Source organism: Phascolarctos cinereus, unplaced genomic scaffold, assembly GCF_003287225.1.
Source record: "Phascolarctos cinereus isolate Bilbo 61053 unplaced genomic scaffold, phaCin_HiC Scaffold_9;HRSCAF=440, whole genome shotgun sequence".
In the NCBI taxonomy this organism is placed as follows: domain Eukaryota; kingdom Metazoa; phylum Chordata; class Mammalia; order Diprotodontia; family Phascolarctidae; genus Phascolarctos; species Phascolarctos cinereus.
Genome location: NW_027556402.1, coordinates 138,628,803 through 138,655,059, shown reverse-complemented (window position 1 = coordinate 138,655,059; position 26,257 = coordinate 138,628,803). Strand labels below are relative to the sequence as shown.

Genomic DNA, 26,257 nt, shown 5'->3' with positions numbered 1-26,257 from the left:
TTCTATGTTTCTGCCTGGTTCTGCAAAACATTTCTATTTACCTGTCACCCTCAAGGCCTCCTATTTCCATCTTTCTTAATCATTATTTTTTTTTGACTATAGTTTCTCTGTTTTGTTTCTTTCCTATTGAAACAGGTTGGGGCTTTACACAAAGAATTATCATTAGAGAAAGTCTTTGTGTCTTAAGGAACCAGAACTCTAGAGGAGAGAGGGACTTCTTTTATATTCACTGCATCATGCTAGGACTTTTCCTAACAAACACATTGACTTTATTGCCAGGCCTGATCTTTTGGGTCCATTCTTTAATATTGGTTTAAGTTCTTTCAGTATTAATCAGCAAACATTTATTAAGAACCTCTCACGTGTCAATGTACTGTGTTAGGTATTCATGTAGCTTAACCAGTCCCTAAAAATATGTCTATGTATATAAACATAGAATAAATCCTACTGGTGAAATTCTAAGAAATCAGTGATATACTGCCTGTTTCTAAATTATTTAAAGATTTTGCCACCTAGAAAATTAAATTCTTCCTTCACATTCTGAAATGTACTTTTTTTCTTTTCTTCCTCTTATCTTTTTTTTTAAATTTATACTTCTTAATCCTTCTTTTACTGCATTCTGATTTCCCATCTAATTCCACATACATGTTTTTATCTCCCTTACTGTAAAGATTATACATTTCAACCACTTAGTTTTACTCCATCTACTAAACCTATACTCTCATGCCCACCATGACATATAAGTGATGCTGGGTTTTTTAAAAAAAATGCCCTTTAAGAGAATTGAATCTTCTCAGAACTACTAAACTGGAAAAACTTTAGGATGGGCACAGGGATGTCACCTTTGTCACTCGAGATCCTAGCTAAGTTTGAGACAGACAGTCATCAGATTGGTCACATTATCTTGCTTTGTGTTAGTGGAGGAAATCTCACCTAAGACATCATAGATCATTGGAATATTCAAATATTGATTTTTATTGTAAGCTTAAAGGCAATGACTGTCATTTTTTTCACGCCAAGCACAGCTCTGTTGCAGTTTGAGAGATTTTGACCCCTCAAGGACCGGAGTATAGGATGGGGTATTCTGGAATGAATTCACTGACTGGAGCATTCTTTGAGTCAAGGTGACAAAGATTTATTGTTACGCTATATAGCGGGCCAGGGTTCTCAAGGAACCTGCCATGGTGAGCAGAGCTCCTTAGGGAACTTGCAGCCTAACAGGAATGATGCCAAAGCTTATATAGGAAAAGTAGTATATTATGTGACAAGTATGCTAATTAGGTGATAAAATACAACAATGTCATTCACTACTGAAAATGCTGCGGGTGCTGGGGGAAGGGAGGAAGTTTCCTAAGGGGTGTGTTTTTGGTCTGTTATGTCTGTAACAAGATAGTTTCAGGAGTTGACGTCTATAGCTTGACCTCTGGATTGTATACAGTAACCATGGGCATCAGTACTTGATAGTTCTGCTGGTACAAGATAGTCCTATCCATACAAGGGAAATTCTACAGAGGTCAGCTTGTTCTTGGAACAGGGAGAGATAGACAGTTTACCTCACTGGGCCCAGTCACAAGTTATTGCCAGAGATAGTAGGGTGGTTAGGCTGGAGAGAAACTGTCAGGGATAGTGTTTCTGAAGCCAGGGAGAAATTGGGGTCCAAGCACATGCACCCAAGCACCCCATCAGTTCCACGCACAGAAAAGTTTACTAAATATTTGTTGAATTGAAATTTTATTTTACTAAGTCTTTGTTGAATTGAATATTAAGGCACAGACGAATTCCAGAAAGAATGTTCAGAATTAAAGTTGGGTTTATGTTGTACTGTAGAGATCAGGAAACTTGGGTTTAAGCCATGACTGTTCCACACAGTAGTTGTATCACCTTGGGCAAGTCACCTCCCTTGGGCCTCAATTTTTTCAACTATAAAATGGGTGGATTGGGCTAAATACTCTGTCTCTTCTCTTTAAAAATTCTGATTCTAACTTATTTCTAGCCTTGACCCTCTAGATTAATGCTTATGAAGACAGACATTATTACAAATATTATTGCAATTGAGAATGCAAATTTACAAGCAATTTTTAATTTATTTTTATTTGGGGATTTTCTTATGGAGTTTTTAAGTTCAGCTTTAAATCAGTGATGGTTCTTAGTTAAATGGATGTACAACTCTTGGATTTAGACACTGTAAAAAAAATAGGCTAGTAAAGGCATTGAGGAGACCCAGCACAGTGCCCTCCAAAAAAAAGCAGTTGGCAGCTTTCAGACTTACCTTGGTAACAGCAGTTGGGCTTTAGTTGTTTTGTTTTGTTTTCATGTGGGCAGGTTCACCAGTGACTGAAACACAAGAAAGGGAAGTTCTCAGGCTGAGTGGGTCAGCAGTGGATTATCTTTTCCTTTTGAGGTTATCACTGAGGCTAAAGGTTGTCAGAGTAAAACCTCTTGGGAATAATAATAAGGGAAGAGTATTCACTGAGTTGCATATGTGCAAGTTCTCTTTTCAGTTGTTTTTTTTTTTAATTTAAATTATAGGAGTACAGTCTGATTTGCTAATGAAGAGAAGTCAGTTGTGCAATTGCGGGGCGGGGAGGTAGAAAGGGGAAAAAGGTCTGAGCTAGTCTGAAAATTGGTTGGTTTGTTGGTTTGCTTCTCCTGTTTTCTTGTCAAAGTTTTACCTTGCCAGCACATTTGATGTAGCTTGTTTACATTTCACATAATGAGCTGTGATTATAGTATGGCGCTCCAATGAAGCAAAAAGTGTTTAGTTTTTCACTTAGAAAGCAGCTGAGGACTGGGGACACATGAAAATATTTGGATGGCAGATAATGCAATAAATAAGTGGCTAACCAAAAGCATTCTACATTGTAATCTCAAAAATCAGAAAGCGTGAAACATCTACATCTCTCCTTCTCTTCTGCCTCTTGCCCTTCCACCCCTTCCCCGACCCAGTTCAAATATGGAGGCATGATGAATGATGCTCTCTGGTTTCTGCATTTTGTTACTTTCCCTGCCTGTTGCTCTCACTTGCTCTCCTCAAGTATGACAGCAAAATAAAAACAGTTTTTAAATATTAATATGAGATTTGAAGAAGTATATCTTGGAAGCACTGAATCACAGAAAATTGAAAAACATAATCTGTACTTTTGAAAGCCATCCAGTTTCCCTTTATTTACAACCTCAGAGCCGTTTCACAAATTGAAAAGCAACCATCCACCCATTTCATGTTTAGATTATTATATGTTTAAAAGATCCAGAGACGTTTATCAGTATGCAATTGGCCCATCTCATTGAGCAAATCCAGAGCAGAGGTAAGTGGAAAAATTCCCAAAATGCTGATTTAAAGCAAAGTCATATAATATCCTGAATTATGAAAGCTAATACAACAACCCAGCTATTAGTAAACATTATTATATGTGCAAGTATTTGACTGCGTAAGAATGATTAGGACAGTTTCTCTCTTCTTTTCCCATGTTATTTATTTTATTGCATCTGAATTAGGAGTTTATTCATTGCTAGATGCTAGGCTAGTCAAAGAAAAGCATTTTAAAGTAATTCAGCAAGCCCATGAAATCAGAGGATGGAGGAATTTAATAGTTTAAAGGGTCTTGAAGAACACTGATCCCAATTTGCCCTCCTGCATTTATATTAAATGTATACTTATCTTAAATGGTAGAAGTACAGCACCTTCATAAGTGAAATCAAAAAGTAGTTTTTATTTTAGCATCTGCTTTCTCATTCATCAAGGGTTTTTGCAAGAGTCCCTAACAAACAAGAAAAAAAATAATAAGTTCGAATTAGAAGTAACACATCATAGTAGATAGGACACTGGGCTTGGAATTAGGAAGACCTGGGTTCAAATCTGTCTCAGACGTCCAATAACTATGTGACTCTTGGCAAGTCATTTACATTCTGTTTCTCTGTCTCATCATCCATGAGTGGAATAGAGACCACTTACCAAAATAAAAACTCAGAGGTACCTCCAGGTAGAAAACAGGTTTTATTCTAGCAAGTCTCGCCCGAGAGTTGGGTATCTCCTACCCAGGGCAGACTGGTGTAGAGAGGCGAAGCACAAACAACAGCAAGCAGTATATAGTCTTAGACAAACCACTCCAAAAAGCCCCCTCCCCACCTGTTTGTCTCAAACTCTTTGTCCTCATTGGCTGAGGCATGAGACCTCACAGTCTAGATTTAGAACCCAAGAGATACATTTTACTCAAAACTAGCTTGGGAGCTAGAGGATTGCCTTATTTGGTAAAGTCAAGGCACAAAACAACAGAGGGGGTGGTTATAAAACAAGGGAGAGGGGTGGGCAGCTGGTGCACAACCCCCTTCCCCAGAAATGAAAGTGAAACTTAGGCCCAGCTCATGCTGAAGCCTTACTATATTTATGGAGCATAGCTTACATCTTACATGAGAAACTTTCACTTGTCCCATACATCCATAAAATGGGAGGATTGGACTTCATGGTCTTCAAGTCTCCTTTCCAGTTCTAAAGCTATGATCTGATGTTTCTTCTTTTTATTCATTCAGACTACCCTGGGGTAGAGGGTATAAATGAAAAGTTGTAAGAGCAGAAAGAGAAAGAAGATCCTAGGGTTATAGATAATAAAAAAAAATCCATAAAATGATTTAACAAGTTTAAATTTCCTTCTAGAACAGAACCCTACTGTAAAGAGGGTAGGTGACTTGTTCAAGGTCACACAGATGGTGTCCAAGACAGAATTTGAACTTGGGCCTTCTAAACTATAATTTTTACAATCTATCCATTGGGACAGGAAGGAAAGGAGGACAACAGATATAAGATATTATTTAAGATAATGGATAATATAATTTGAAATGATTGACATGTTTTTAATTCCTGTTAAGGTGGTATCCTACCATGGGAAAAAAAAAATACCTTTGAAATATTAGTGGTTTGCTGAGCACAAATCACTGGGATCCTTAGGCTTCTATTTGAGCCACCTGGAGACACCTTACTTTGGTTGTTTCATCTACCCCCTTAACCTCACACACATTCAAACCCTAAACAAAACTATAGAATTTTAGGACTGGAATAGGTCTTAAGGATTATCTAGCCCAAACCTCTTATTTCCATGGCATCACAAAAGCTAACAAACTGGAAAACAGAGGCCTTTGTGTCTAAATAGCCATACCTGTACAAGAATTCCTCCTGCCATTTTCCCAATAAGTGGTATCCTGCCTTTGCCATGAAGACCTCTCCTGGGAAATAACCCCCAGCCACTAAAAGAAGCCCATTTCATTCTTAGATAGCTCTTATTGTTAGGAAGTTTTTCCTTACATCAAGCCTGTATTTTTTTGCTGTGCAATTTCTACACATTGCCCTTGGTTCTGCCCTATGAGGTCAAACAGAGAAAGCATAACTTTCTCCTTGTCATGGCAGTCCTTCAAAGTGCTTAAAGACAGCTGTTAGGGTGATAAGGACCAGACCTATAATTCATTGGTATAAGGAAAATTCCAGGTGAGAAAATTCCATCTTCAAAAGTAGGTAGGCAGCTTCTCTACAATTTATAGTGTTAAGATTCCTGCTTAGAGTGCCAAGATGTTAAGCCTACTTGCCTGACACAATGTCAGAGACAGGACTTGAACCCAGTTTCTTTCAAATATTCCTAGCTTTGAGGCCCACTCTCTTACCAAGATACCAAATTGTATTCCTGCTGAATTGCTCCTTCATTCCCCTGGGTAAGTAACAGGATATGCCAAGCTAAGCATATGTAAGGTATTTTGAACAGAGGACCTCAGGAAAGGCTTCACAGAAAGGGAACATCTCACTTGAGCCTTGCAGGAAAATAAGGATTATGAAGGGTATAGATGAGGAATGCATTCCAGGTATGAGGAAAGGTTTTTTTGAGCACTGAGACCATAGATGCAGTGTCAAATTTTGGGAAGTCCATTTTGTCTAGAAGTTAGCATTCATGAAGAGGAGTTATGTGAAATAAAATAGGTTGGAATCACAGTGTGTGTGTGTGTGTGTGTGTGTGTGTGTGTGTGTGTGTGTGTGTGTGTGTGTGTGTGTGTGTGTGAGGGTGGGTGTCACTTCACAGCGAAGAAGAGATGTATATGCTAAGGTCCTGTTGCCCCTCCCCACCCCCATTATCTCTTGCATATAGTACATTTTATAAGGTTTTTCTTTATAGAAGACCTTATGTTAAGACCTTTAAAACTGAGAGGATCTGTGGATCTACTGTAATCTACATTAAATAGTGGGAATTTTGATTGTGAAGAAGTGAAAGAAATTGGAGAATCTAAGGTGCTTTATAGGGTGTCTTTGGTAGGATCTGGGGTCTGGCACTCCACTGATACTGTGTGTATTTGTGGGCGTGTAAGCCCCAGGTCTGTACAAGATATGTTTTGTTGCTACTTTTCTTACTATGCCATTTCAGTAAATGCCCTTCCTTTGAAGTACTTGTGTCCTCTGATTATTACAGATAAACACATTAGTAGAAGCTTGCAAGCTCGAGTGTTAGGGGTGCAGATTCCCCCAAGTAACTTGATCCTGGGGTAGTAGTCTTCTAGTCATCCTGTGGGGTAGGTGGTGCCCTTTGTGAGAGCCCTTATTAAGTTAGTTTAAGCACTGAAAGTAGTATTGGGACAGAGGTTAGCAATATCATGAGGAAGGAGGACAAAAAAGGATAATGGAGAGAGGAAAAAACATAAAGCTTATTTTTTTAAAAAGTGTCAAAGGTAGCTCTGCGTTCTTCCCATCTCCCATAGACCCAGGCACACAAGGGCTAGAGCTGAAAGGAATTTTAGATGTTATCTGTTCAATCTCATCCCATTTTACAGATTAGAAGACTGAGGCCTAGATTAGAAGACCTTGCCCAAGGTCAAACAGGTAATAAATAGGAGAGGCAGCATTTGTACCTAGTCTTCTAACACAAAATTTAGTATTCTTTCCATTACATGAAATTCAATCTCTCTCCCCTCTCTCCCCTCTCTCCCCTGGCATTTGGGGTTAAGCAACTTGCCCAGGGTCACACAGCTACTAAGTGTCAAGTGTTTGGTCTGAGGCCTGATTTGAACTCAGGTCCTCCTGACTTCAGGGCCGGTGCTCTATCCACTGTGCCACCTAGCTGCCCCCCACCAGTCTCTTGCCACAGCAGCTCAATGCCATTATTCCTCTTTTTATCTACTTTAACCTCCTACTCTGCTAAACTTCCTTCTGAAACTTGGAAACACTGTCTTTTGCCATCTCTTCTCTTCACTTGCTATTCATCTTTTAAGATGACTGTCGCTGAGGCAAACTTCTCACCGATCACATTGGCATTTTAATTTCAAAATATGATCATCTGAAGGATATGTTGTGCTTTCCAGGTTATCCTTACTTGCTTTGTGAATTTGCCATTTTAATGTTTAAATGTTCAAAGTGTGGCAGAGCCTCTGAATGCAAGTTCTTTGGTGGCAGGGACTTTTGTCTGTTGTTTTCCCCTCCTTTTTGTCTTTGTATGCCTAGCACCTGGCACAGGAGGCATTTAATAAATGCTTATTGAATTGAACTGAACCTATTCACAAATGATTCTCCTTAATGAGTCTCTTAACCATTTATCATGCTATTGTTTGCTTTGAAAATAAGGAATTCACAATGAGGATCAGAGATGATAGGATTGTAGATACAGGGCTAAAAGAAACCTCAAAGACTATCTTGTTCCAACCCCCTTTTTTTTATAGATGTGGAAACTGAGGCCCAGAGAGAGTCAGTGACTTCCCTACCATCAAACAGGTAGTGATTTTGTTGTGGCAAATTCTAAAAAAGCATTGGAGTAACTTAAATGACACAACCCTAAAGAAGGTTTCTAGGCAAACTCTCCCATCTGTTATATTTGTTGCTTATAATGAGCCCTGTTGACTAGTTCTTTATGATCTTCATTTGTTAGCTTTTTTGTGATCTTCATTTGTTTTGGTGCAATCCTATGGACATCCTGAATGGCCCTTCCAAGTTAGTGAAGGACTTAGCTATTTTCCTATGTTTTTCTTTTTTTTGCAATTGGCCTGAGTTTTAAGACCAAATTTTGATGAGTTACAGACTATTACTGCAGAGGTTGTTGTGGAAGAGTTTAACTGATGGACAGAGCATGTAAAAGACTGAATAAAATAATTTTGTTAGGATTTTAGGTAGCTGTTTGTCTAGTTGGAGTCCTATGGAATCTCAGAATGCCTCTAATTCTTTACAAAATTGTCTATTTACTGTAAAACACCAGTAGAGCAAATTATATGGCCCCTGTTTTTTACTAAGCTGCAAAAATGTATTATATTAACAAGAGCATTTGTGGGTAAGCCTATGGAATTAATGAATTTCTTACATTTTCTCTAAAGTATATTCATAAAATATTTTTTAAATGAATTGGCATAACAGTCAATCTTCGGCTGTGATGCAGTACCTTGTTCTAGAAGATTTTTAATGATAAAATGTCTGTTGAGTTGTGAATTCTGACCCTTTGGAAAAATGTTCATTATTTTCAGAGATAGTTAAAAAATGCAGTTGACTGTGAGCTGGGCCTGGAGCCAGGAAGAGTAGAGTTCACATCCATCCTCAGATACTAGCTTTGTGGCCCAGGGCAAGCCATTTAACCTCAGTTACCTCAACTGTTGTTTTAAGGATCAAATGAGATAGTATTTATGAAGTGCTTAGCACAGTGCCTGGCACTTACTAAGTGCTTAATAAATGCCTATTTCCTTCTTATGCATAAATAGGAAGTGATGAAAGAAATCAAATGGAAGGAAATAGGTATGTCTGAGTAACAAGAACAAAAAGCCTTAAATTAAACAACAGTATGAGTAAGCAATATAATTTTCCATCAGTTTGTCTGCTTTCTTATCTTTCTACAATTACTTTTCCTGATGTTGATTTAGCAAGAAATTTATAGGTCAATACTAGGAATTCTATTCCTAGTACCAATAGGAATTTGTGTATGACTCACGGCAAAACACCAAATTTTCTTATGATTTCATTTCTCACCTCTAAAACAGAGATGATAAAATGACGCGTTAATATAAAGCTGTTGGATAGAGCAATAGGTTTGTACTCAAAAACTTGTGTTCCTGGTTTTGCCACTAATTACTTGCATGACCTTGGGCAAGTCATTGTGCCTCTCTGAGCCTCATTTTCCTTATCTGTATGCTGAATAGATTGGAGTAGCTCTTGAAGGTGCCTTACATATTAGATACTAGAAGAATGAAAACATATCTAATGTTAAGAGTCTTAGAGAAAATCTTGGCAGCAGGATCTTACACGACTTGACAGAATTAGTAGACAAAGTGTTGGACTTAGAGTCAGGAAGACCAGAGTTCATATCCTGCCTCAGAGACTTTGTTAGTTGTATAACTCTAGATAGGTCATTTAACCCCTCTGTCTCAGTTTCCTCATCTGTAAAATGGAAATAATAATAGTATCTATTTCACAGTATTATGAGAATAAAATGAAATAGTGTATGTAAAACAAACCTTAAATTGTTATGTAAATGTTAGCTATTGAATTATTATTTATTTTAATTTATATTAAAGATTTGTCCAAAAAGGGACACTTAGTCATCTGACCAAGACGAACTTCTTAAGTGATGGCAAGAAGAAGAAGCTAGGGTGAAGACAGAATGTTCATACTACTTAGTGTTCTGCGAACAAAGGACACTTGGTATTTTCTCTGGGCCTGTCTTTCCTGATCTTTTTTAGTTTGCATATGTGATGCTTACCTGAAGATTTCCTCCCTCACTAATATGATAGTTAATTTAGCTTTGGTGCTTTTGGATAATTTTCCATAAATCTAATATATTGATTTTTGAGAGTATATTAGTTTAATACAGTCAGTATTAACCATGTCCTCCCTTTCCATGAAGTCTATATAATATTTTAAGATATTCATACCAGCTAACTTGTTATTAGTTAATTGACATTGATGATCAGATGGCAGAATTCTTATTTAGGGGTTCTTAAATGCCCCCAGTCACTCTTAATTTGTTCCCTTGTTTGGAAGCAAACCTTTACAATGTTTAAAATGAAAATGCCATTAAATTGGTTGACTCATTACATCCGACCCTAAGTTACCTTACAAATTTGTTCTATTATCTTTACCAAGTTGTTACCTGTTATTTTTAAGAAGCCCTAGAGAACAGTTCAAGTCTTTAAGGATTGGCAAGGACATATAGTGTGCCCATCTTTTAACTGAAAGTGGTGAATATTAGTGTTGGTTACAGATCTATTAGCTTATCTTGGATACTGGGGAAGACATTTTCAGAATCAATTTAGAACCACCCAGAAGAGCATAACAGAATAATCCATATGACTTTACCAAGAATGACTTGTGTCAAACCCATTGAATTTCTTCCTCTCAGAACTGCATGGGACAAGCCATATATGCCTGGAAAGAGATCACTAGATATACTGAGGATCTAATGAGATAATGAATGAAAGAAAAAAAAAGAGTAAATATTTATTAATCACTGTGTGAAAAAACACTTTGCTAAGCACTGGAGATGCTAATAGGGGAGAGAAGACATATGGAATGTTTTAGCTGCAAGTCAGGGGGAATGGTCCCTTGCTTGTTAAGGTGAAGCGACAGAAAAGAGGATAATGCGTCTTCTTTATCGTCATTTCCACTGAAAAAATCATATGAGTTTCTGATATTGAACAATGTATGAGAAGTGCTTTGCAAATTAAGGCATCTGTGAAGATATGGTCTTACTCTTGCTATATTGATATGATAGAGATGGTGGGAAATAGTTGAATGTGTTTTATAGAACAGTCTAAGTATATTTGTTGTTAGGTAAATATGTTCTTGACCCTATGAATGAGCTAAGTGAAAGTACGTGAAAGTCATCAAAAGTGATTGTTAATGAAGATGCTAGTATGGGATGCATCAAGAAGAATCTACAGGGAACCAGTTAGCTACCATAATGGGGACTATTATTAATCTGAACGAAGCTATCAAACATACTCTCATTAATTTTATACTTGACGCTAAATTGATTCTCAAGTGTTGTTGTTGATTGTGTGTGGATGTGGGAGGAGCAGTTATTCTAGTATTTGTGGATACATTTAGATTTAAGAATCATTTTTATTTAAGTGATCTGGATACTTGTGTTTATTTGTAAAGTCCTTCCTTAACGGGAGATCTGTAAGGTGTCTAGTGCAACTATAAGAAAAGTGAGCCTCCAGTCACTTAGCTGGTGAATGACACCACCAGGATTCAAATCCAAATCTTCAGATTTAAGTGAAAGCTGGTTTTCCACATTGCTTCAAAGGGAGCCAAATCTTCCTCTCCCCCTCTCCTTTTCCCCTTTAATTAAGTCAACTTAAAAGTACTGAAGTTGACTGAATGGAATTTATAATGATTATAGTCCTTCCTGTGCTCCAGGAAGGGTTAGTGATTCTTATCTTTAGATTGACTCATTGAATAATCAACCTTTGAATTTAAATCAACCATAACAAAACTCAGCTACTCAGCAAACTTAATGAAAGCTTTCTTCTGGCTGCTTTAATATTATTATGTCTGCTTCATGGAAAATCAAATGCTTAAGATTAATTTTTTATAGATGATAATTTCAGTTATTTTTAATGTAACAGAATATCACAAAAAAAAACTGAAAAGGAGATCTGTTCATTGTTTCAGTGTTTTAAACATTTACGCATATAACTGTTCAATGGCAGTGAAAGATAACACATATGTTTCCCCAAAATCCCAAGAATCCCAAGATGGATCAGAAACTGCAAAATATTGCAATTTTAAAAAGTATCACTTTTAAAGTTAAATTATGAGCTTTTCTTCACTGTGAAAATTTTGTTCCTAAATGTCACTGGTAATCTGTTTTTTTGAGATTTGTTTTAATTTCACATTAATTTGTAAAACTCCTCAGTTTTAGGTTCCCTATACCTTCATTGTAAATTACAATTGTAAATTATAATTCACAAGTTAATATTTTTTTTAAAGAATGCCAATAAAAAGTATCATGTAGCTCCAGTGACAAAGTGATTTCAAAACTAGGATAATAAAATACAATATTGAATTTTCAATGTCCAAAATTTTTCCATACCAACACATACAGAAGCAGCTTGGTGCAATACAGTGCAGGATCGACTATGTTAGAACCCAGATTCTTATGCTTACTCCATTTGTGACCTTAGTAAAGTCAGCCTCAGTAAGCCTAAATTATCTTACCTGCAAAATTAGGATATTGTACTTATGACCCTTATGATCCCTTCTACCTCTAAAACTCTCATGCTTTTGATTTGGCTCAAGCCAAGACCTTTGCCCTTTGCCCCAAAAAGAATTTGGGCCGCATTTGTCTACAACGCTAGAAAACCCTTTAACTCATTCTCTTCACAACGGTTACCTGAGGCTATATTCCACTCAATGGCTTTTCCTTGTCGACTCTCCCAATCTCCCTTTGAAAATCTAACGAAGTGGAGGGCAGGGGGGCCTAGCCAAGATGGCAGAGTGAAAACAGTGACTTGTTGACCTCTCCCCCAAACCCCTTCAGATACCTATAAAAAATGGCTCTAAACAAAATCTAAAGCAGCAAAATCCACAAAAAGACAGAATGAAACAAATGTCCAGCCCAAGCAACCTGGATGGTTGATCTGAAAGGTATATCGCGCTTGGCTGGAAGAGGAGCTCAGTTTGGCATGTGGCGCACAGGCCCCAGCAAACCTGGAGTAGGCCTCAGAGGACTGAATCTCAGGCACCTGTGGTGGTTACCAAAGACAACTTAGGTCAGTGGGAAAAGTCTGTTTCTGTGGTGAGAGAGAAGCTAGGTCTCAGCCCCCCAGATTTGAATGCTGCCCGGGGCAGCTGCCACTTCCTGAGTTTACACAGACTGAGGCGGAGTTGAGTGGCTGATCAGAGGGATTACAGGGATCTCTTTGCCAGTGCTGAGGCAGGAATCTCTTGCTTTGCCTGTGCTTGGATCTGAGTCACAGTTCTGAGGGGTGGTCCTGGGGCGAGGAAGAGCACTGGCATGGTGGAGCTTGTAGTGTCTGCGGTGAGAAAATTCTCACAGTTCCAAGAGAGATAAGAGGGCTTGTGGTCACTCATAGACCAGAGCACAGGCCAGGAAAAGAATAAACACCTTGCCCCATATCATACAGCCCTGGAAGAACTGAAAATTTATAGGTCCCTAGAAGTGACTCTGAAAACAGCTGTACAAATCCCTGAAGCTTGAGAAAGTACATTCTCCACATTGGAAGCAGACCTCTACCTTAATAAAGAGTTTGTAACTCAAGTAATTGGCTGGGATCATGAGCAAACCTCGAAAGAAGTGTCAGACCATAGAATCTTTTTTGGTAACAAGAAAGATCAAAACATACAACCAGAAGACCACAAAGTCAAAGCTCCTACATCCAAAGCCTCCAAGAAAAATATGAATCTGTTCCAGGCCTTGGAAGAGCTCAGTTAGGATTTTGAGAAGCAAGTAAGAGCAGTAGAGTAAAAACTAGGAAGAGAAATGAGAGTGATGCAAGAAAATCATGAAAAACAAGTCAACAGCTTGCTAAAGGAGACCCAAAAAAATACTGAAGAAAATAACACCTTAAAAAATAGCCTAACCCAAGTGGCAAAAGAGGTCCAAAAAGCCAATGAGGAGAAAAATGCCCTAAAAAGAAAAATTGGCCAAATGGAAAAGGAAGTCCAAAGCTTATTGAAAAAAAATACTTTGTTAAAAATTAGAATAGAGCAATTGGAAGCTAGTGACTTTATGAGAAATCAAGACACTGTAAAACAAATCCAAAAGAATGAAAAATTAGAAAACAATGTGAAATATCTCATTGGAAAAACAACTGACCTGGAAAATAGATCCAGGAGAGAGAATTTTAAAATTATTAGACTATCTGAAAGCCATGATCAAAAAAACAGCCTAGACATCATCTTTCAAGAAATTATCAAGGAAAACTGCCTGCATACTTTAGAACCAGAAGGCAAAATAGAAATTGAAAGAATCCCCAAAGGAAAACTCCTAGGAATATTGTAGCCAAACTCCAGAGTTCCCAGGTCAAGGAGAAAATATTACAAGCAGCCAGAAAGAAACAATTCAAGTATTGTGGAAACACAATCAGGATAACACAAGATTTAGCAGCTTCTACATTAAGGGACCGCAGGGCATGGAATATAATATTCCACAAGGCAAAGGAGATAGGATTACAACCAAGAATCACCTACCCAAGCACTGAGTATAATCCTCCAGGGCAAAAAATAGTCCTTCAGTGAAATAAAGGACTTTCAAGTATTCTTGATGAAAAGACCAGAGCTGAATAGAAAATTTGACTTTCAAATACAAGACTCAAGTGGAACATGAAGAGGTAAACAGGAAAGAGAAATCATGAGAGACTTATTAAGACTGAACTGTTTACATTCCTGCATGGAAAGATGATATTTATAACTCATGAGACCTTTGTCAGTATTAGGGTAGTTGGAGGGAAAAATTATATATATGTATAGATATAGATATAGATATAGATATAGATATAGATATAGATATAGATATAGATATAGATATAGATATAGATATAGATATAGATATAGATAGATAGATAGATAGATAGATAGATAGATAGATAGATAGATAGATAGATAGATAGATAGATAGAGGCACAGGGTGAGTTAAAGATGGAGGGGTCATATCTGGAGAATAAAATTGAAAGGTGAAAGAGGATTATACTGGGAGAAGGAGAAAGGGAGAGGTAGAATGGGGTAATTTATCTCAAAAAAAAACAGAATAGAAAAGTCTCTTACAGTGGAGGGGAAACAGGGAAAGGTGAGAGGGAATGAGTGAATCTTATTCTCATAGGATTTGGCTTAAGGAGGGAATAACATACACATTCAATTGGGTATGGAAATATGTCTTATCCTACAGGAAAATAGGAGGAGAGGGGACAAGAGAGCAGGGGGATGATAGAGAGGAGGGCAGATTGGGAAAGGGGGTAATCAGAAGCAAACACTTCTAAGGAGGACAGGGTCAAAAGAAAGAACAGAATAAATGAGGGGTGGACTAGGATTAAGGGAAATAGAGCTAGTTTTTCACAACATGACTACTATGGAAGTGTTTTTTTGTAACTGCACATGTATAACTTATATTGAGAGTAGGTGGGGAGGGAGGAAGGGAGAAAATTTGGAACCCAAAGTTTTAAAAACACATGTTTAAAAAAAATGTTTTCACATGCAACTGGGAAATAAGAAATACAAGAAATGGGGTACAGAAATCTATCCTGCTCTACAGGAAAGTAGAAGGGGAAGGGGATAAGAGAAGGGGAGGAGAGATAAAAGGGAGGGCAGACTAGGGGAAGAGATATTCAGAATGCATGCCATCTTGGGGTGGGGGGGGGGGAGATGGGGTGAAAATTTAGAACTCAAAATCTTGTGGAAGTAAATGCTGAAAACTAAAAATAAATAAATTTAAAATTAAAAATAATAATAATAAAAAAAGAACATCTAATGAAGCCCTAGTATATTTCCCACTTTAGATCTTATCCAGACCCCATTCAAACCTCTTCCTTCCAGTTCCCTTCATTATCTATTCCCATTGTCTATTCAACCTTTCAAACATTCCAATCGGAATTCTCCCTAAACTCACCCCACCTTCAGGATCTTTCTCCCAGGCCCTCCTCTGAACATCCAAATTATTTGAGTGATTATAAGATTCACCCTGGCCCCACTTAAATGCTGAGACTTCCTCATTCCTGCTCTTCAGATTCCTTAAGAGTCTGGCCTATATGATTTATCCCTAATAAACTTTTTCTGTGGCTGAAAAAAGATTTGGGTCAAATACTTTCAGGCAGGACCCACTGTGCTGTTTCAGGGTCCCAGAACCCCAAGAATCTAGATTTTATCACTGTGACCAAATCATGTTTTAGTAGGAGTGTCATGTCCATTCAAAGACTACTAATTGAATTGAATTGAACTATAAACAGCTGATACTCTAGTAATATTTTTTTTCAAAATTTATGGTAATATAAAGGAAAAAAATGCTCCAAAATAGTTGTGCAGTATTTCACAGGAGGGTTGCCCTTAATTAATTGGTATTTTATAGTTCTTTGAAGGTAAAAATGTATGGGTATGTGATTTGAACCATAAAAGTAGCCTTCCCTTAAATCACATGGGTTAGAACTGTAATGGAATTTAAAATAATTCAATTTTTATTTTTAGAATGTAAGAAAGTGTCACAATTTCTAGTCTATTTAAGTAATAATTCTACATGATATATTTTCCTCTATCTATATCTACATGTGTATGTATGGCTCTCTTCTAGCAGAGATATGTGACAGGCAAAGATAATCAATAGTGCAATATCATAGAGCACTAAATTTGGAGCCAAAGGAAAAGGTTACAAATGTCAGTTCTGCCACTTTCTACCTGCATGACCTTGGGCAAGTCTTGGAGCCTCAGTTTTCTCCTTTGTAAAATTAGGTGGTTGGACTGGATGACCTGTAAGATCTCTTCCAGCTCTAAAGCTATAATTCTATGATTTTTAAGACAATCATGTGATTGGGAAGTGTTGAAGAATGTGAGACCAGGCCTTATTTCAAGTCCTGCTCGGTCCAATGACTCCCTATGCCTCTCATGAGAGAGAGAGAGAGAGAGAGAGAGAAGAGAGAGAGAGAGAGAGAGAGAGAGAGAGAGAGAGAGAGAGAGAGAGAGAGAGAGAGAGAGAGAGAGAGAGAGAGAGAAAGAGAAAGAAAGAGAAATTGAATGCCACCAGCTAAGTGATAATTATGGCAGTCACAAAGAAATTCCACTATACCATGTGGCATTTCTAAATACAAAATAGTGTTTAAAAAAAAATACTTGCAGTGGTGGAGAGAGTGCTAGACTTGGAGTCAGAAAGACCTGGGATCAGCTCCTAACTCCATAACTGTTTTTCTGACCTGGAGCAAGTTGATGAACCTCTCTGACAGTATATGTATTTCTACATCTGCGAAATGAGGAAGATAGACAAGATGACTTCTGTATTCCTTTCGGGCCTTCAATCTGTGATCCTGTGGTTGTGTTCAGCAAAATATCTTGCAAAGGAAGGTGGGTAAAGTAGAAAAGACATCTTAGAAATCTTAATGAGTATAATGAAATCTTGAGTATAAAGGAAATTTGAAGAGAAGAGGCAAAGAAGTGGAATGTAGATGGAACATTTACTTTTTTTTCCCCTTGATGGAGTTTTAAAAAATATTTCTTTGTTTGCCTTGGGAAAAATTTCTTCTATTTGCAAACTAAAAATCTTCTCTTAAAAAGATAGGGAGGGCAGATAGGTGGTGCAGTGGATAGAGCACCGGCCCTGAATTGAGGAGGACCTGAGTTCAAATCCTGCCTCAGACACATAATACTTACTGTGTGACCCTGGGCAAGTCACTTAACCCCATTGCCTAGCCAAAAAAAAAAAAAAAGATAAGGAGAGGTACTGGAACTGTGATTTCATTGGTATAAGGAATTCCCAGGGGAGGAAATAATTTATAGTGTTAGAAAGCTGTGTGGAAGTTAAAGTAACTTGCCTAGGGCAAGTAGCCAATATGTGTCAGAAACGACTTGAATCCAGGTCTCCATCTTCTAGGCCATCCTCTTTCTCTTTCTTTAAAGCATCACTTTTTATTCTATAGTTTCCTATTCTGTCCCTAGCATAGCAATGATAGGGCCATTCCAAACACTGAATCTGTTTTGTGATCACGTGCAACATAGTTGTACTGATATACTTTAAAATTTAACAAAATTCCCCTATGCTATAGGAATACTGTTTTCCTACAGCACTCATTAAGCAAGTTAGAACGGCCCTCTGCACCCAGAACATGTTCTCTAAGCCGAACCCTTACACATTAACATTAGAAATCAAAGCTCAATCTTCATAAGGCAGATTGGAAAACAAAACAGGAGGGAAAACACACACACACACACACACACACACACACACACACACACACACGAGTAGAAAAAAAATATGGGGGCACAAATTTCCAAGGGGAAAAAAATAGAAAACAATTTTGTTTTAGAGTTAATATTAAATAAGAGGGAGAACTTCAATAAAGGGTTCTATTCAGTCATTTTTAGTGGAGGTACTAATCTGTGTACACATATTGGTCTCAATAATAGAGATAAAATAATAAGGAAAATTACATGGCAATTTTGAGTAAATGTTATGTATATAAAACATCTTTAATGACTTTTGAGGCATAACCAGGCTACAAAGCCCTTTTCTTTTGCATTTAACCTTTCCATTGCTGCTCGTCTATTTTGGGTCTACTTTTATTACATTCACTAATCCACCAATATAATATTTTTATAGCAGCACTGTTTAAAAAAAAAAGCCATGCTATTTGCTACCTTCTTGGAGACAGAAACATGAATCTTAAATAGTATGAATATAGGTAGGACTTTGCTAATCATATTGTGTTGGAATCTTTTCTTTTGAATCTTGAGTTTCTTGTTTGTTTGTTTTGTTTTTTAACAGTGCTGAATAAAAGACAGTTGTGCTATCTATTGGATACTGGTGACTCCTGGAGGATCATTAATGCTTATTCTACCAGGGCTGGCATTGAGCAGAGCCCTGGGGAGTCTTTTATAGCAGAAAATAATGAGGTGGGGAGGATAGTAAATTTACCATCATTCTTTCAGCATAACAGGACGATATGACCTGGCTTGTAGACATCTCTCTGTGGCACAGTTCCAGGAAAATAAGGTTCAGTTTGGATCCCGAACATTAGCTTGTGCTGTAATATAATAAGTTGACAATCATTCTTGCACTGTAGTATATTACAAACTAAAATAACTTTCTTATTATCCATTTTATTATTGTTATTGCTTCATAAGAGTATATTAAATTTAAATTTGATTGTTCTTGGATTAGGGTAATTTTTTTACTTGTTTTTTTTTTCCTTCCCTGCTCTAGCTCTAGTCTTGATGGCTAATCGTTTTCTAATAAAACTACGGGCAGTTCCTGATTTAGGAATATGTGTTTCTTACCTAGTGATTAACAGTTGGGAACTGTGTCTCTGTGGGAGGTATCAATAGGAACTTTTCTTTACTTCCTCCCTGGTGCCCTATTTGCGAATGTCTTCCCTCCTGTTATTGGCTGAAGTCCCCAACTCCAATTCTGTTTTTCACTTTTCATCAGTGTGGCATTTTAAAAAGTTCAAGAGACGTGGTTTCTGGGTAATTTAATCATTTTGTTAATAAGGCCAGAATGTTTATTAATAAAAAGAATGGTCATTTGGTTGTCTCTCTTAGACCAAAGACCCCTCATAGTGGTGAGGTCACAGTTTATATGCTCTTAGAAGGGTAGGTGTTCCTCAGGCTGGTAGTCGACCCTGATTGGTTGATAATTAATGAGAAAATGAATATTACAGTGAGAGGTTGAGCTATATTGCAAGGTTCTTGGGGTGGGTCACCCAAATCTTGGTTAAAGAGACATCAATTTCCACATCAGATGTCTGACAAAAGGGAGTATCTACATTTTCCCAGACCTGTCCGAGCAAACACAATGAGCAGGAGTGCACCCATTAGCCCAAACTTAAAATTTATTTTTCTTTCTGGTTAGAATAATTCTAATCTAATAATTAGATAATAAAATCTAATCAAATAATTCTAATGAATCCAAACTTCACAGAACAAATCCCCTTAATAAAAGGATTTGTTCTGTAAAACTTGGATTCAGTCAAAAAGCCACAACCAAGAACCTAGAAGGCCACATGAGTCCTCCAGACCACAGGTTCCCCAGCCCTGGATTAGATCTCGGCCTTGCTAAATCTCTGCCTAAGATTTCCCACACTGGTTGCTTTCTGAATGAGGAAGTAGAAAAGGAGAAAAACCTTGGTCCTGTTACAATGATTAGTTATTAATGCCAGAGAGAAATAATTGTTTCTCACATCAGTTTAGGTGCAGGATAAAAACTCAGACAGGTGATAAACGTTGTCGAAGAGGAGAATGTTGGGTTTTTTTGGTTTTTGCTTTGTTTTATTTTGTTTTAATCCATTCATTCCCTTTATCCCTTACACCTGGTCCAGAAGTCTGGCGTGCCTTATGAAATCACTCAGAACAATCACTGAGCCAGGTTGTTGCTCTGAAATGTAGCAAGCAGATTGTCACCTGGGTTGGTCTACAGACAATCCATTACCTTAGGGTACCTTCCTAAGTGGAAAAAAGACAAGAGTGAGAGGAGGAACTTTTTATTTTTTAAACCTTTCACTTCCACACAATCTCATTGTTGCTAACAATAAATACCTTAGCCTACCTTTTGTGAAAAGGAATATTAGAGAGAGGTCATGAGAATAGGGAAAAGCCCTAGTTGGAAGACGTAAACCAAGAAGCAGTTAGGCAATTCCTTGAGGTCCTTAGAAGGAAAGAAAATATGTTACAGGGATCCATAGCAAAAAGGATGTCTAATAATCAGAGGCTGTGAACCTTAAAACTTAATAGTGATATAAAGAGAGATTTTTATAAGAAAATTAGAACATAGAACATATTACTTAGACTTATGGATAGGTAGACAATTTATGAATAAACAAGAGATAGAGAGCCAAGTTAGGCATAAAATGGATAATTCTGATTACATTGAATTAGAAAGGTTTTGCACAAATAAAACAAATGTAACCAAGATCAGAAGGAAAACAGAGAATGGGGGAGGGGATTATAGACACTCTCAGATAAAGGTAACATATTCAAAGTTATAAAGAACTTTGTCAAATCTATAAAAATATGGGTCATTCCCTAATTGATAAATGGTCAAAGGATGTTGACAGGTACTTTTTGATGAAGAAATCAAAATCATTTTTGACTATAGAAATGCACCTTAACACAACCTTGAGATATTTTACACCAATTACTTTGGCTAAAATTGTAGAAGAGGAAAGTGACAAATGTTGGAGGGAATGGGAAAAAATTGATACACACTCCTTATTGGTGGAGTTATGAACTGATACCACCATTTTGGAGAACAATCTGGAATTATGGCCAAAGAGTTATTAAACTACCTATACCTTTGACCCAGCAATACCATTACTTGGCCTATTTTCAAAGATGATCAAGTTAAAAGGAAAAGAACCTCGGCATTTTAAAATGTTTATAGCAGCTCTCTTTGTGGTGGCAAAGAACTGGAAATTGCAGGGATGCCCAACAACTCAGGAATGGCTGAACAAGTTGTGATATATGATTGTGATGGAATACTACTGTGCTATAAGAAATGAGGAGCTAGGTGATTTTAGAAAAAAAAAACATTGAAAAACAAAATAATGAAGAGTGAAATGATGAGCAGAACTAAGAGAACATTGTATACAGTAATAGCAATATTGTTTTAAGGATGACTTTGAATAAGTTATTTTGACTATTAATAAGTACCCAAATTAACTAAAAAGGACATATGAAGAAAGACACTATCTGCTTCCAGAGAAAGAACTGATAAACAGAAGTATGTATAGAATAATTTTATGTATATATGCATACACACATACACACACACATATGCATATATATGTGTGTGTGTGTGTGTGTACCTATTTGTGTCTAATAGTAGCCATCTCAAGGGTGGGGGTGGGAGGAGGGAAGAAAAAAAATTTTACATGAGAATTTTGTTATATATTTGAAATGAATAGCAAGTTGTGCATAGTAGATTAGCAGTTTCATATACAATTATTTTTTAATTGTACTATGTTATGGTAATGCTTGTTTTATTCTATAAATTAATTTTTTTAATTAAAAAAAACTTAATAGTGCATAGGAACTGGGTCTGTGATTTCCTTGTTATAGGAAATACCCAGGTGAGGAAACTTCTCCATCAATTCAGGTCAGCACTTCATCTCCAACTTGTAGTCTTAAGAGGGTTCCCTAGGCAGAGCTTTAAGAGTTAAGAGACTTCACTGGGTTATAGAGCTGTTTTGTGTCAGGTCACAGGAGGGACTGGAACCCAGGTCTTCCTGGTTCTGAAAAAATCTGTCTCTCCGCAACACCGTGTTGCCTCCTACAAATGTCCCTGACTCAACAGGTGGCTAGGGGGAGGGAGAGTTTCTGATTCTGAGGTGCTTGATATAGCAAATTAGAATTCAACTTATTTTTCATGGGAATATTATCCTGCATGATGGTTAAGACCAATTATTGTAGTACTGTACTTCAATTAAATTCAGTAAAACTATATTAAGCAGCTACTGTTCCGTTTTCTCAGAGTACAGATACAGACCAGGCCTGTGATTCCCAGATGATGAAACTCCTCCTACTAACACATTCACATCTTCCCTGCAACTTGTAGCCTTAGAAAATTGCATAGAACACTGAGAGGTACAGAGTTCCATAAGACAAGTTGGCTATCCTCAAAAGATTTGCATTCTAATTCAGAGGAAAAGAATAAATATATGGCATCTACTATGTGCCAATGCTTTACAAATATCTCATTTGATCCTCACAACAACCCTGTGGGGTAGGTGCTGTTAATATTCCTATTTTACAGTTGAGGAAACTGAGGCAAATAGCGCTTATGTGACTTGGCCAGGGTCACGCAGCTAATATGTGAGGCTGTGTTTGAACTCAGGTCTTCCTGCCTCCAAGCCCAGCCCAGCACAGCACACTATTCACAGTGAGATCTAATTGCCTAATTGGGAGGGGGAGCTGTGTAAACAAGTAATTATGAGGCAGTAGGTGGTAAATATTAAGGAGTTGCAGCTTGGTGTACTAGAAAGAGCCCAGGATTTGGAGTAAGATGATGGGTTTGAATCACAGCTTTTCTATTTAGGATTAAGTGATCTTGGCCAAGTAATTTAACCTCTCTGGGTCTCAGTTAACTAATCTGTAAAATGAAAGAGCTGGACCTTGGACTGGGTGATTTCTAAGGTTCCTTACACCTTTAGAATCCTATGAATGCTATAAACAAAGAGCTGTAAAAAATGTATGGAAGGGCACCTGCTGCCCTATCTGGTGTCAGCTCCACAGAGCAAGAAGTCCCTCCCCGGATAAGCTCATCACTTCTAAACTCACCACTAGGCTGCTAACTCAGGCCTTGATTGACGCCTCCTCCCTCAGCTTCTTCTTCCCTCTGATTGGAGGGATGGAGGACAGAGTACAAACTCCTCCCAATGCCTTTATAGAGGGCAGAAACTGGATTCAGCTCTCACCATTTTGCATCCATTGTTTTGCCTGGTTTTAACTCCACAGAACAAGGTACCTCTGTGGGCATCCCCCCTTCTGGTGTTCCTTCTTCCCACCTCCCTAGCTTTCTTATCTCGTTTGGTGTGTTGAATTCCCTTTTAGATTATAAGCTCCTAAAGGGGCAGGGGTAGTCTTTCTTTTATTAATTGTATCCCCAGCCCTTAGTATGATAATAGGCACTTAAATATTTATTGGATTGGGAAAAAAATGTATGGAAGGAGAGAGAATTTAAAGGTAAGTTACTAGACCAAATGTGAATTTGGTTCTATAAAGTGTAAGATAGATAGTGCAAGCAAGAACATGTTTGGTATTATAGAATAGGATTTGGTACTGAGAGGCACTTTACCCATCACCTAATCCAACTCCCTCATTTTACAGATTAAAACTAAGGCCTAAAGAGGAGCAATGACTTGTTCAAGGTCATTTAGCTAGCCACTGGCAGAGTAGACTTAAACCTACTACCTTTAATTAAGTACTTTCTGCTATACTACATTTCTCGTTGGAAGACTTCATGGAAAAAGCATTTATGGACTGACCTGGTAATTTAACCATTATTTATAATATTATTTCTATTTTAACTCACTTGAAGTTCCAAAGAACTAAATTAAAAAAAAAAAACCTTTTAGGACACAACCTCTTCTGAGCTGGATATTTCCTATACTTTATTACACATACAGCCATGACTATGTTTGCTATGCTTTATTAATTGCATCATATTAATATGAGTCAATCCTGCCAAGCTAAGTGGAGAAGTACTTTGCCTTTGCTTCTTTAATCTGTATGAAAAATTGATGTTTAGGGTTATCATGTAATGTTTGTGATACTGAACCTTACAGAGCAGTTTTATTGAGGTGCCCCTTTTTTTTCCTTCTGCATTAGGAAAACTCACTATATTTCCTTCAGAGTAATGCTAAGTGATCTACTTCAAATATATGTACAATATTCCTCTACTTAATGCCAAGGTTAAGGATGATCACTTTAGAATTTCAAGGTTAATACTGCCATATGGAAAAGATTGGACCAGAAGAAAGCCTATTGTAGGCCTTTTGAATTGTTGTTGTTTTTGTTGGTTTTTGTTGGTTTTTGTTATGGTTGTTTTTAAAGTATTCTTTGTGTTGTACTGAGAATTTATTCTTTAAAAGCAGTTTCAATCAACTTTGGTAACTCTGAAAGCCCAGTATAGTATGTGGCATGACCACATTCTTGTTTAGTGCTTAAATTGATGCCTTTCTATGGGTTTTCACTAATTTTATACAAAGCTAATTGGGCTATTAAAATATGCAAGATTTCCAATATGGGGGGGGTTGGGAAGTCTGAAGGTCACAGAACAATCACTGAATTTGTTGCCTTTCTTTTTTTCTTTTAGAAATCTCCACCACAGGGCCACTTGGCTTGGGAAGCACTACCACCACCACCAGTACAACCTTGAGGATCACCACAGGAAGCCCAGGAAGGAGTACCACCACATCAGTGCCAGGGAGAAGGAACAGAAGCACCAGTACCCCATCCCCAGCAGCAGCAGCACCAGATGAAATCACCACCCACCTTCCACCTGCTTCCTCTCAGCTCCCAGCTCTGGAAGAGAGCTGTGATGCTGTGGAAGCTCGGGAAATCATGTGGTTTAAAACCCGTCAAGGACAGATGGCAAAGCAGCCATGCCCTGCGGGGACAGTAGGTGAGTCCTTTCGAAAGACCTAAGCTAAGGGCCTCACATTCTCTCACTTCAGCTCAGTTGTCAAATATTCTCCCTTAGGCTTGCTCAGTAATGCATATAGTCAGAGTATTTTCAAAGGATAGTTGATTAATTATTAAGTCCGATAAATTAAGCTTAACACAGTATCCTGACTAAGCCATACAATCTTGTCCAAAATGCCAAAGATTAGAATTTGCTTAGCATGAGGTGCTGTGAATAAATAGGTTAGGGAATAAGAATGACAAACTTGGACAAAACATTGCAAGACATTTTACATCTAGTTTCAACCCACATTGGACTTATTTAAAGCTTTCGAGTAAACTGTGAAAATTATTGAGAAAAAGCCCTACAGAGGACTAACATGTGTCAAGGGATAGATAAGAATTAAAGTATTTTTCCCAGCTTTTATTTGTGTGATTCATAATATTACTTAGGGGATCCATGCACTGTGATTTAAATTTTTTTTTAAACAAGAAGTGTTCTAACTTTATTGCAATGTAGCTGGACCCTGGTGAACTTTGTATTTGATCCACTGTATTTGATTTGCATAATTTCACAAGCTATATTATGTAATCAATTAGAAATTAATGAAATGTTGGAATGGCAGTATACCACTGTCCTTACTTGGGTTTGTATCCCCATATGATAGAAATGAAACCATAATATAGGCAGGTCTTTATGATATTTCTTGTAACTGAAATTGCCTGGATAAGCTCTGTCCTGGATTTGTTTTATACTTAATTCCATGAGATTTTTGATACAGTAAAAGATGCTTCCTAAACTATAGTGTTGTAAAGGGTTCTATCCTCCTCCTCTTTATTATCATCATTATACTGGTAGGTCAAAGAAATGCTGTTGATATAAAGTATCTATATATTAGAAAAGCATTTGACAAAATCTAAGATATCCTTGAAAAAAAATGGAAATATGTGGGCTAGATGATGGTCTAATTAAAGGGAGGGATCCTGATTATCTTTGTGCTTTTCCTGGTGCCTAGCATGGTAATTTGCATATGTTAGTAAATGATTGTTAAAAGAATAAATGGATAAATGATTTCTTCACTCATTTACATCAAAAGTGTTTGGACAACTGTAGCCAAAGAACGTTGATTAATTTGTGATGTTTTTGACTACAAAAAAAGGAAAGAATACAATCATCCTATAATGTATCTCCTATTCATATGGGATAGAGAGGTAGAGTGAAAAAAGTGCTCAACTTAGATTCAGAAAGACCTAGTTCCAACCCAACTTCAGACACTTATTAGCTATGTGACCTTGAGTAAGCCACTTAACCTCTCTTGGATTCAGTGCTGAGACAACAGAGATTATGATAATTCCAATCTCATACAATTGCTGTGAACACCAATAAGGTAATATATGTAAAGTGCATGAAAATCTTAAAACACAGTATGCATGCAAGTTATTATTATCTTTATTATAGTGATTATAATAATTATGTTT

General features: G+C 37.3%; 1 protein-coding gene across 8 annotated transcripts in view; it reads left to right on the top strand.

Annotated features, from left to right (window-relative positions):
* Window positions 1-26,257, top strand: part of ADGRL3 (adhesion G protein-coupled receptor L3) — a 943,202-nt gene that overhangs the window by 727,076 nt on the left and 189,869 nt on the right. For all 8 annotated transcript variants that reach the window (XM_078148809.1, XM_078148806.1, XM_078148805.1 and 5 more), the window contains one exon: window positions 24,471-24,779. In XM_078148809.1, the coding sequence (XP_078004935.1) occupies window positions 24,471-24,779 (309 nt within the window). The remainder of the gene's footprint in view (window positions 1-24,470; window positions 24,780-26,257) is intronic.